The 12,280-nt window shown below is 44.7% G+C and overlaps 1 protein-coding gene across 1 annotated transcript in view; it reads right to left on the reverse strand.

Annotated features, from left to right (window-relative positions):
- DNAH14 (dynein axonemal heavy chain 14) overlaps window positions 1-12,280 on the reverse strand; it is a 2,000,441-nt gene that overhangs the window by 289,335 nt on the left and 1,698,826 nt on the right. The window contains exon 78 of the mRNA XM_069608705.1: window positions 6,496-6,723. Within this exon, the coding sequence (XP_069464806.1) occupies window positions 6,496-6,723 (228 nt within the window). The remainder of the gene's footprint in view (window positions 1-6,495; window positions 6,724-12,280) is intronic.

The raw sequence follows: 12,280 nt of genomic DNA on the forward strand, positions 1-12,280 counted from the left end.
GCTACACACCTTACACACACTAAACACACTAAGACCAACCGGACCTCGACGACGTCGACTTCCCGGAAAGAGGCACAAAAAGAACGGTCCGACTCGGTGTCCTCTGGGCGCTCTCGATCGAGATCGCCTCACGACGCAAGGCAATCATCCACTCTTGCCAAGAGTGCCTCGCTACACACACTAACGGAAGTTCGATCGTCGGGAGACGAAGACGACTTCCACCCCCAGGCCGCGCTCCAAGATACCGAGACCGCGGTTAACATCAGTGAGGCCCCACGCCCGAAGCACACAGATACCTCTCCAGACCCTCGACGCCAGGCGTCGAAAGTCTCTGGGGCCCCCAAGGGACAGGGAAAACATTTTTCCACGCACGGAGAAGGGGGGAAACAGCGGAAAGCACAGCCTTCCACCCCTGTAAAGCCTAAGCAGACAAGCAAACACAAGTCTACCCTTGAAAATAAATCACCTGCTAAAGTAATACCCTGTTCCAGGGAATGGTCCAGTGAGGACATAGACAGGGTTATGTCTAGGATGTCTTCCTTGGCTGATTTTTATGATAAGAACCCAGAACACTTTCTTTCATATAACCCTCAAGGGGCCACACCCTCAGGCTCCTCCGATCCTATCCCGCTAAGTAAAGAGCCCCGGGTCGAAAGACCTGAACCCTTCAAGGTTCAGCCTTACTCCACTCCATATTCTACTCCACTCCCCAGTTATCAGGGACAAGTTTTCCCTGAAGAGGACCAGGAGTTTGCATTTATGGAAGAACAAACCGGGACAGATTACTATGCAGAGGATGAGGACCTGGAGGAGGGAGAAGATGAGCAGGAAATTTACAGAGTAGATTCCCCAGTACAAAGCGAAGCCCCAGTTACTGACTCTCCAGTTGATAACCAGCCCCTCCTTAACGAGGTTCTCGCTCGAGCAGCGGAACACTTCCACATCGACACCCACGGTGTACAGGAGGAAAGGGACTTCGCGGAGGAGTTTGTAGGAGAGAGAAGACCGGTCGCTCAGACCATCCCTATCCTCAAATCCATCCAACGCAGAATAGATCCTTCCCTGGTGAATCCTAACCTCACCAGAGCTGTCAACCCCAGAATTGAAAAGATTTTCCGGGCAGCCCAGTCTGACCCTCTGTATATAAAGGGACATCTTAAACCAGATTCCCTAGTGGTGACCAACACTAGAAAGAGGGCTGGCACGCCCTTATCTTCATCAGAAGCTCCTCCCGACAAGGAGAGCAAAAAACTTTACGGGTTTGGCAGAAAGGTAGCCTCAACGTCCGCCTACCAAGCAAGGATTGCGAATTCCACCACCCTGTTGGCTAGTTACAATTGCCATCAATGGGAAGAAGTCGCGGCGCTCATTGCCTCTGCTCCAGAACCGCTAAAGGGCCAGCTGGCTCGGATCTCGGCAGAGGGGAGAGCCGTGTCTGGTTGCATTTTAAAAGCAACTTTCGACGCCGCTGACAACGCAGGGAGATTGATAGCAGAAGGTACTGTTATCAAGAGACATGCGTGGTTACGGCAGTCGGGATTCAAGACAGAAACCCAGGCTTCTTTAATAGACAAGCCAGTGGAACCCGACCTATTGTTTGGGAAAGCGGTCGAAGACGCACTTAAAAATGCCAAAGATGAATATGAGACTCTCAAATCCCTTGGCCAGCTTACCAACAAACCCCCTAACCAGAGGGGGAACAATAATTTTCGTCGCCCACGCGGCCAAAATTCACAAAGAGGCAACTATGCCCAGGGACAAGGTACACAATGGAATAACAACCAGCAGTCTACCCAGAGTTACGGCAGGGGTAACAAGAGAGGTCGTGGAAGAGGCAGAGGCAGCCCCAACAAGGGCGGGGGCACGCCTCCACCAAAACAGTGACGCTCAGTTCAGGGTCCCTTGCCACGCAACCCCAGTAGGGGGACGCATTTCCACCTTCACCCAGGCTTGGGAAGGGATCACCTCAGACAGATGGGTGCTGTCAACAGTATCCGCAGGATATTGTATAGAACTACTGCAGCGTCCCCGGAATCATCCTCCACGACAAAGAGTGCACTCCCTAGAACATCAAAGGATCCTTCTCGAGGAGATCGCCATTCTGCTAGAAAAGGACGCGATAGAACTCGTCCCAGGACACCAGGTAAACAAGGGTATCTATTCAACTTACTTCCTTGTGCCAAAGAAAGATTTGACAATGCGCCCAGTATTGGACTTACGGCCTGCCAACAAATATGTCAAGCCCCAAAAATTCCGTATGACCACGCTACAAGAGGTAATCCCCCTCCTAAAAAAGGGGGATTACATGGCAACCTTGGATATGAAAGATGCTTATTTTCATATTTCCATGCTCCCAGCGCACAAAAAGTACTTGCGCTTCAAGGTGGACAGTCGCCACTACCAATTCAAGGTACTGCCCTTCGGGATAGCTTCAGCACCAAGGGTATTCACCAAGGTACTGTCGGTGGCGGCTGCACACCTACGCAGGGAAGCAATCCCGGTGTACCCTTATCTGGACGACTGGCTCATAACGGGGGAAACCCCAGGAATTTGCAGGTCAAACATTCAGAGGACTATCGACCTCCTCCACGAATTAGGCTTCTCCATCAACGAGAAAAAGTCAAGTCTGGTGCCAAGCACCTCAAAACAGTTTCTAGGAGCTATCCTAGATACTCAGAAAGGATTGACCTTCCCTTCGGAAGAGAGAATTCGGAATATACTTCTGCAAATTCCGCATTATCAGTCAGGTCAACAGATAACAGTACGCAAAGCTATGCGGTTACTGGGCATGATGGCGTCATGCATTTACCTGGTCCCCCACGCGCGTCTGCGCATGCGTCCCATGCAGGAATGGTTGGCGAAACAGTGGTCTCAGGCAAGTGGTCATTGGGACGATCTAGTGGTCGTTTCGCCAACACTCGTACAAAGCCTACACTGGTGGACAAGAGAGAATCTCGCAAAGGGGAAACCCTTTTACGATCCCGAAGTACAAGCCGTGGTGACTACAGATGCATGCCTGACTGGGTGGGGAGCTCACCATCTCCACCACACAGCTCAGGGTCTCTGGTCTCACTCAGTAGCCAAGAACCACATCAATCTGCTAGAGCTTCTGGCAGTATTCCGAGCGCTAAGGGCGTTCGAGCCCCATCTACTGAACTTGTCGGTGCAGATCAGGACGGACAGCACGACAGCCATGTTCTATCTGAACAAGCAAGGGGGGACTCGTTCGCCAAATCTGTCCAAGCTTGCCCAGAAAATATGGATATGGGCACTCAGACGGAACATCTTCCTGTCATCGCAACATGTTCCAGGGGAGCTCAATTCCCTAGCGGATGCTCTAAGCAGAAACTCCCTCCCGGAAGAACACGAATGGGTCCTTCACAGAGACGTAGTAGAAGATCTCTTCTCTCAGTGGGGTTTCCCCACTATAGACCTATTCGCCACAAGCGAAAACAAACAATGCCCAGGATTTGCATCCAGGTTCCCCCAGCCGGACTCCCAAGGGAATGCCCTGTGGATGAACTGGTCAGGGATGTTTGCGTACGCTTTTCCACCAACTCCTCTCATCAGGAAGGTGGTGTACAAGATGAACAAGGAATCTATGACGCTCATCCTAGTTGCTCCCATGTGGGCGAGACAACCATGGTTTCCACACCTACGCAGGATGGCGGTGTGCGAACCCATCAGACTCCCAGCCTGGTACAACCTACTGTCCCAGCAACAGGGTCAAACAGTGCATCAGGAACCCAACTCTATGAACCTAGCAGCATGGCTCCTGAAGTCATAGAGTTTGGACATCTCAAATTACCACAGAGGTGTATGGACATTCTAAAGGAGTCCAGGAAACCAAATACAAGGCACTGTTACTTTGATAAGTGGAAAAGATTCGTTATCTGGTGCCAGAATAAACAAATCAACCCGGTTGATTGCACTCCTTCCAACGTTGTGACATACATGCTCCACCTGCTGGATGCAGGGTTGGTTTTTAACTCGCTGAAAGTACACCTGGCAGCCCTCTCGGCTTACACCACATCCCATAACAAGGTCTCGTGGTGGAAAGTACCAGTGGTTAAAGCCTTCATGGAAGGAGTAAAGAGACTTCACCCTCCTATTTCGAACCCACCGCCAGGATGGGACCTCAACGTGGTGCTAGCTAAGCTCATGGGACCCCCATTCGAACCCATGCATAAAAGTAGTCTCAAACACCTGACTTATAAAACGGCCTTCTTAGTAGCCATTACCTCCATAAGAAGGGTCAGTGAAATTCAGGCTCTGTCAGTGCAGGATCCTTTCTTTACTATCCACAAGGACAAACTGGTTTTACGCACACACCCTAGGTTCTCACCTAAATTCATATCCAAGTTCCATGTAAACCAGTCCATCGAGCTTCCGGCTTTCTTCCAGAACCCGCAAAGCTCGGCTGAGGTGAAACTACACACCCTAGATGTGCGTAGGGCGGTCCTATACTATGTAAATAAAACCAGACCGCTAAGGAAAACAGATCAACTGTTTGTCTCCGTAGCTACAGGCAGAGAGGGGGATCGCGTCTCTAAGGGCGCTATCTCGAAGTGGATTATCAACTGTATACAGCTGTGTTACTCTCTTTCTGACAAGACTCTGCCTTTTACGCCAAGGGCCCACTCTACTAGAGGCATTGGTGCCACTCTGGCTTTCATTGCAAATGTTCCCCTCGACACCATTTGCAAAGCGGCTACTTGGAGCTCTATTCACACTTTTACTCAGCATTACTGCATTGACACTCATTCCAAGACAGATACACAAGTGGGACAAGCGGTTCTAAGACACCTGTTTGCTCATGACCCTTCTCACATCCCACCTCCTTCTTCTGGTACTGCTCGCTAATCTATGCACAGCATGTGATCTAAGCAGATTCCACAAGCCTCAGAAGGGATACATTACTCACCGTAATCGTATTTCTGATGCTTGTATCTGCTTAGATTCACATGCGACCCACCCTTCCTCCCCTCCGAGAGAAGGCGCATGATTGCTTGTAGTCTTACCTTTTCTGTCTATCTGCTTGGATTATCTGTACTCACGCTACTCCTCATGCTTCCTCATGTCAGAAAAAATACAATCTGAGGATCCTACACGCGTGAGGGATCTTGGGTACAGTGGACGTCACACTAGGGATAGTATTACTGGCACGCCTGTGTCGACGCCCATTTTCGACTTTCGAAAAACAAACTGTAATACTCCGCAGCTTCCACTAGATGTCGGCCTATGCACAGCATGTGAATCTAAGCAGATACAAGCATCAGAAATACGATTACGGTGAGTAATGTATCCCATATATAGATAGCCCGAAGAAGAGAAGCAGTTCTCGAAACACGTGTCGGCTCATTAGATGTACTCATAAATCAACAATAAATGTGTTGTTATTACAAATAAATTGTCTGAAAGTCATTTACATGTGACTAATCACTTGTGCCTTTCACATAACCAAAACAATAGGACTGTGAGCGCACTAGAAACTTGAAAATTTTACAATAACTTTACTAATATGGAATGTTAGGGAAGCACTCCATACCACACTTATGTTTTGTGCAACACTTATGGAGACTTAATATTAGCCCTAAAGCGCATTGATCAGGTGAGGTTATGCCAAACACCCCACTCATTTTGATAGCTCAATATCAACACTATGTCCACTACTGAGCCAATGCAGTTGGTAAAATCATAGTAATTAATACCATGGGTTAATTCTGGCTACATTTTATGTTTGATAAAGTAATACCTGTCCGCAGATACAGTTTTTTCAAAATTCTCTATTCTCTTCTTCATTCAGTCCAAACATCATTGTAGGTCAAGATGTCATTTTATGAAAGGCATACCTATACGTAATCTAAGCCGAGGTGATTTATTTTTCATTTTCAATGCTTTAGCCTTTTTTTGTTTATATTTTTCGCAAACCTGTTGCTGTGGATGCTTATTTTGTATTCTTTTATTGTAAATTACATTGTTTATTTGACTGTGCCTTACTTCACCTCTGATTAAGAGCCTTGTACTTGGAGTGCTATTGCAAAGCTAGCAAGTGTTACATTAGGTAGTTAAGTCATCTGTGCTGATTACAGTAGGTAGTGATTGACCCCTCCTTGTCTAGACCTTCTACGCTTCATTCTGGTGGGAATTCTGGTTTGCTGTCCAGATATGTGACCCTTCCTGTCCTTCCTCAACAGAGTGCCAGGAATATTCACAGTACAGGTTCAGCATTTTGTTAGAAGATCTGCTAACTGGTACCTAGATCTGCATCACCTTATTTAGAAAATAATGTAATGTACAAATTAAAAACGTAATAAATAATGCCATTAGAAAATTTTGATTCAGCATCACATTTTCCCTTCATCACATATGTATTCAAAATATTCAAAATTAGATACATTTTTCCTGATACTTTGGCTTCTATAATATACTCCATTGACCTCCATTAGGCAATAAGACTTGCATTTTGTTCTGTGAAACAATAGATAAACATACCTCTAAATCAGACGACGTGAATTCATATGGGATATTCCAACCAAGGGCTCCATACTTCCTTCTCTCATTGACAACAGCATTGAAGAAGCATAAACTAAATAACAGCCTTTTCCAAGATGGCCGCCGCTCTACCTTCTCAAAGCTGTTTTCTGTGACCTCTCCCGTGCCACTGCTGCCAAATGTTTGAAGTAATTTTCCCTTCAGGCCCTGCGGCTGTTCAACTGCCATCTGTTGAACAAACGGCAAGGATTAATGAGAGTTCTATATTGTTTTTGCATTTTATTAACATTTCAACCCAATAAAGTGAATGAATTAGTACATTCTGACTTCTTGGCTGATGGAAAAGGTTTTTCCTGGTGGGACTTCAAACAACCCACAATGCCATCCAAACTCTGCACCTCCTATCCACTTAAGGAGCTTCAGTAGTGTACTTAGGCATCACTCCTCCCCCTTGATCCTCACCGATTTCCTGCCCTATCCCCATCTGTTGCTATGTTGCACTGAATGTACTGTCAACTGCTTACTGCATACTGCACACATATATAACCTTTGACTGTATATGCGGGGCTCTGCAACATTTGGCTCTCCAGATGTTTTGTAATGCAACTCCCATCAGCCCTAAACATCATGTACAGTGGTGAGGGTTCTTGGGAGTTGCAGTACAACACATCTAGAGACCCACAAATTGTAAGCCCCTGGATTATGCAATCCTCTTTCAATGTTTTCATCAACCCCACTCCACCACAAAGGTTAGGTTTCATTTGTTACTTCATTGCTCCACTATTGCAAAGCACCCAGCAATGGGACCGCTCTGCCCACTGGTAACATTTGTAATGTTAGTCTGATCAATTTGTAATGTTGTATCTGAAATAAACCAATATGAATTATTCTTAATGCAAAGTTACCATTGTATCTATACAGATATTGGGTTGTTTTGGATTTAATGTATATTTCATAAAAATTCATTTGGAATATTCTGGGAAGAGTGGTGAAGGTGTTTAGGGCACAGTGTGGAAAGGCTACTATTGACACTTGCTTTTGTCATGAGATATAGGTTTATAATTTTGTGATAATGATCTGTCCGTTGTGTATTGGTTTCAAATTATGTTACCTTACTTTTTGTGTCTAAAAGAAACATACTAAAATGGCATATTGCTATTCGTAAGTAATTACAGCCCCCTTTAGCAGAGAGGAGCAGGTTGTCCAAGTCAGTAAATAACTGCATTTAAGTGATCCTCTCTACTTCAAAGACCTTTTCTAGGCACTAGTCACTCCAGGCACACAAATAAAATCCCCAGATTTTAGGCTGTTCTCAGAATGCTTGTAGTGAATCTGCCTGATGAATCTCTGGAGACAGGATTTGAGATTACTGGACCTGAACATGAAAAGAACCCATGTTTGGGAAGCCATAAAAAAGACTGCGCCAATAGTGAATAAGCGCATTTACTCTAATTCAACAAATTGACTAATTTATTGGGAGATTTACATAATCCTCCCCTTTCTAAGGGGCTGCAAGCGCACTCTGTTCACCCCAGATGCAACTTGTTTCTAGAGAGTAACACTGCATTTCTGTACACATTCCAGTTGTGTCACATTTTCAGAGGGGATCAAATGTTCTCCATGTTAGTCTTCCTACTAGCAATAAATTGAAGGTGGCTGGCCTGCATCCTATCCAGAATCTTATTGACTATCAGGAAAACACCTTAAAAACTTCTCTTTCAATAGTCATTGTGCATTTCATATTCGTGGTAGACTGCCACAGCCAACATGCCATTGTAAAGCTCAGCCCCATGAGGCCACCGTTTGCAGTGATGGAGAGCTCTAAAACACACTTATATCATAACATAACATATTCATGCAATGGCAGAGAGAACTGATTGATCCTCAGAAATTGAAATTCTGCATCAGTTGTGTGGTTGTCCTATGTTCCCCTTTTTCGTAGATGTCTAAATATTGAACGGGTATTGGAAGCAGTAGCTGTAAGGCAATTGAGGTGTTGAAGCCTGATCCCTCTGAGGTTGGGGATATGGTGACCCTAAAGTCAACAGTGGTAAGGGGGAAGGCCTTCTTTAAAGTGCACATTTCAATTGCTTCTTGAAAGGCATTAGATAAGGGTCAAAGGTGTTCCAAAGGCCAGAGTCTTCAAACCTTTTTTATTGTTCCAACTCTGCTTTATTGAATTCTTCTTAAAAGATAGAACTATGCAAATATAAATTGAGCGAACAAAATCCTAACCCACAGAATAACAAGAGCCAGGAGACATTTCAATGATATCAAGTTCAGGAATTTATATATGGCATGAATAATAGCCCATCAACAGTTATCAAAGACTTTGTGGGTGACTTTGGGATGTAGAAAACAAGAACGGATAACAGAGAGGCACAATGAAGAGAGGAAGCAGGGAAAGTGGGGATCATGTTAGAAAACGGGGTCGAGAAGTTTGATGAAAAAGGAAATAGATGAAGAAGATGATGATCTCTCACCTAGTGGGTATTGCTAGGGCATCAAGCGTAAGAATCCAGGAAACCCCTCCAAATCCTCTGGAATTTATATTCACAGCACAACTTCTTTGATTGAGTTCGCCCAGATGAGGCAAGTACCCCATCTGTTCCACTCAGCCCTCTTTCTTTGGATGAACTTCACTTGTTCACAGCCATAAAATAATTTCTTACCACCAATGGTGCCCTTCAAAGGAACAATTTTTCTTCCTCAGCCCAATTATTTTGCTGGTTAGTCTATATTCAAGGTTATTAGTTACTGTGATTTTTTCACTTGGTCACAGTATGAGATTGATTCTTATGATCACTTATTTCCAAAACTCCTGCACCTTTGTGTAGTTACTTAACATATAAGGGTATTAGCATAATTGACCTAAAAACATTTCACCTAAAACATTTGATCGAATATTTATAATCTTTGTTCGGTCAATTGTTATTAATAATATATATGGGGGTGTTTAAGGGTATAGGTTAGGTTGAGGGGAAGTGGGGTAGGGGTTGTGGGGGTCTCCCCCCATATTTTAGACTGAAAAAAAGATCAAATAAATTTGATCAAATGGGATTAGTTGAAATGTTTTAGGTCAAATAGACCCGAACCGCATAAAAGTGAGAATGACTTGGCGGAGTTGCAAGAGCAACACTTGTCATTTGGGAGCAGCCCCAACCTATACATTTTTACCTGCGTCCAGTAGCACCCAAGTATAACCCCCGCTGAACATAGCGTAAACTATAATCTATCCTTGACCCAAAGTACTATCTTAGAATAGCTGTCCACCTCCTCTAAAAGATACCATGATCCTATTCCACAGATCAAGCTTGTTGTTTGGACCAGTCGCCCGTCTTCAATACTCCTGCCACCAAATTGACAAAACAAATTAAGCTTCCCCCTTCCAGCATGGTTAAGAGATCAGGCTGCTCTCTCACAGCTAAAGTCATCTGCTCCACAATTACTCCATGACAATTCCGGAGTGTCTCGTATCTTGCGCTTTCCCTCTATGATAGCTTGTATTTCTATGTTTGTTGGTTTTATTATTTGTAATGCGTGAGCATACCCTCGGGTAACAGTGCGCAACATTTACAAGAAATTGTGAAGCTTAGTTAGTTTAGTTTAGTTTAGTTTATTATTTGATAATGCGCTCCAAGCCCAGGGGTAGCCGGCCGCAGCAGTCACAAGAATACTTAAGCTTAGGTTACATACATAGGATACATACATAAAATGCATTGCATGTACTATTGATGAATTTGCGATACGGTATACAGAATGTACAAGCTGTGAATACAAGATACAAAAATACAAAATACGGGTCCCTTACATGAGCTAGTCTATTGTCCGGTTTCAGAGGTGTCATGGTAATTAAATGAGATAATAGATCCGGGCCTAGCGCAAAGGCGCCGATTGTAGGTCACCATTAGTCCAGAGCCAGCTTTTCACGTTACATCTAAATCTAGTGTAGGGTAGGTTGGCTCTCAGTGCGGTGGGGAGTGCATTCCAGGCACGAGCAGCTCTAACAGGGAAGCTTGCTCCACCCGCTTTGGATAGTCTAAATCTGGGTATTTCAAGTAGGAGGTGGTTAGAGGCTCTAGTGTGGTTAAGTAGAAGATTTTCTAGTCAGTCTGGCCGATATATAGGGGGGCGCAGTATTATTCAGACCTTTATAGGTGCGGGATAGCGTCTTGAGGAGAACTCTGTCACTGATTTTTAACCAGTGGTGCTCTTTCCTGATGTTGGAGATGTGGGCTCTTCGGGGTATGTCCAGGGCTGCTCTCAGAGCATTGTTCTGGAGTATTTGCATTTTATTTGTGATAGTTTTGCTGGCGCCCGCAAAGAGGGCGTTACAGTAGTCCAATTTAGACATTACTATGGCATTGGCTAGTGTAATACAATTGGTTTTGGAAAGGTAAGGTCTGCAGGCCGTGATTAACTTGCAGGTGTAAGCTGTGGAGGAAGCTAGGGAATTAACTTGTTTTTTGAGAGATAATGTGGAGCTGAGGTAGAAACCTAGTGTTTTATCTCAGTTGCCACTTTAATTATATTGCCCTCTATGTTGAAGGCAAGATAATTAGGGCTACGTTTTTTGAGGTTAGAGTCGGAACCCAGGATCAGTATCTCTGTTTTGTCATCATTCAGGCAGAGGCCGTGGGAGGCCATCCATGCCTGAATGAGGAGGTAAATCTTGTTTACTAGAGCTGTGTCTTCGACAAAGTTGCCAGATAGTGGTATGAGGATCTGCGTGTCATCCGCGTAATTAGTATAAATTACCCCCAGTCTGTCCAGTTTGTCGAAGATTGGCTTAGTGAAGATGTTGTACATAGTAGGGGAGACACATGAACCTTGTGGGACGCCACAGGTGATTTGTATTGGGTCCGTAGAGGCTAAGGGGGAGAACACACTCATCGTACAGTTGGTTAGGAATGATTGTGACCAGGCTATAGCTTTACTTGAGAAATGGGCGGCAGACGCGAGGTGGTTGCATAACACTGCATGGTCCACCAGGTCAAAGGCCACCGATAAGTCAAGAAGGAGGAGCATAGCTGTTTTACCTTTATCCTTCAACTCGTCAATTTGTGTCTTAAGATCGATAAGGGCCGTTTCAGTGCCATGTAATGGTCTGAATCCAGATTGGCGAGATCCTAGTAGTTGGTTTGTCTCCAGATAGTTTTGGATCTGGAGGTAGGCTACTCTATCAATGATTTTGAGGAGAAATGGGACCATGGTGATAGGCCTGTAGTTGGTAGGGATAGCTGGGTCAAGGGTCTGTTTTTTAAGGAGGGGCAGTACCCAGGATTCTTTAAGGTTAGTGGGTACAGTGCTGGATCTAAAGGAGGCATTAATTAGTTTTGAGATGAAGGGTGCTAAATCTCTTGCTGCGTCCTTAATGACTTGTGCTGGGCAATTGTCACTTTGGCAGTTAGAAGGCTTCAGTGAAGAGATCACCTTTTCGGTTTCCAGAATGGATATGTTAGTGAATCTGAAAGGTTTGCAGTTACTTTGGGTGACTGTTCTGGGTGTGTCAGTCAAGTGGGTGGTATGGGTTCTTGTAGGGCTCAGGGATGCTTTCTTCTTTGCAATTTTGATTTGTAAGGTTGCAATTTTGTTAGCTAAGGCATTTTGGATGCTAGTGCACCACTGTTTTTCCTTAGGGACGTTGTCTGTGGGAGCAATAGGGTTTTCAATTTCCCAGAGGATGGAAAAGAGTTCTTTAGAATTAGAGTTAGCTTTGATAATTCTCTCATTAAATGTGTCTTTTTTGGTTTGGATTATTTCCTTCTTATATTTTTTAGCAAGG

The sequence above is a fragment of the Ambystoma mexicanum genome, chromosome 4q (assembly GCF_040938575.1).
Source record: "Ambystoma mexicanum isolate Mex_15411 chromosome 4q, UKY_AmexF1_1, whole genome shotgun sequence".
Classification (NCBI taxonomy): Eukaryota; Metazoa; Chordata; class Amphibia; order Caudata; family Ambystomatidae; genus Ambystoma; species Ambystoma mexicanum.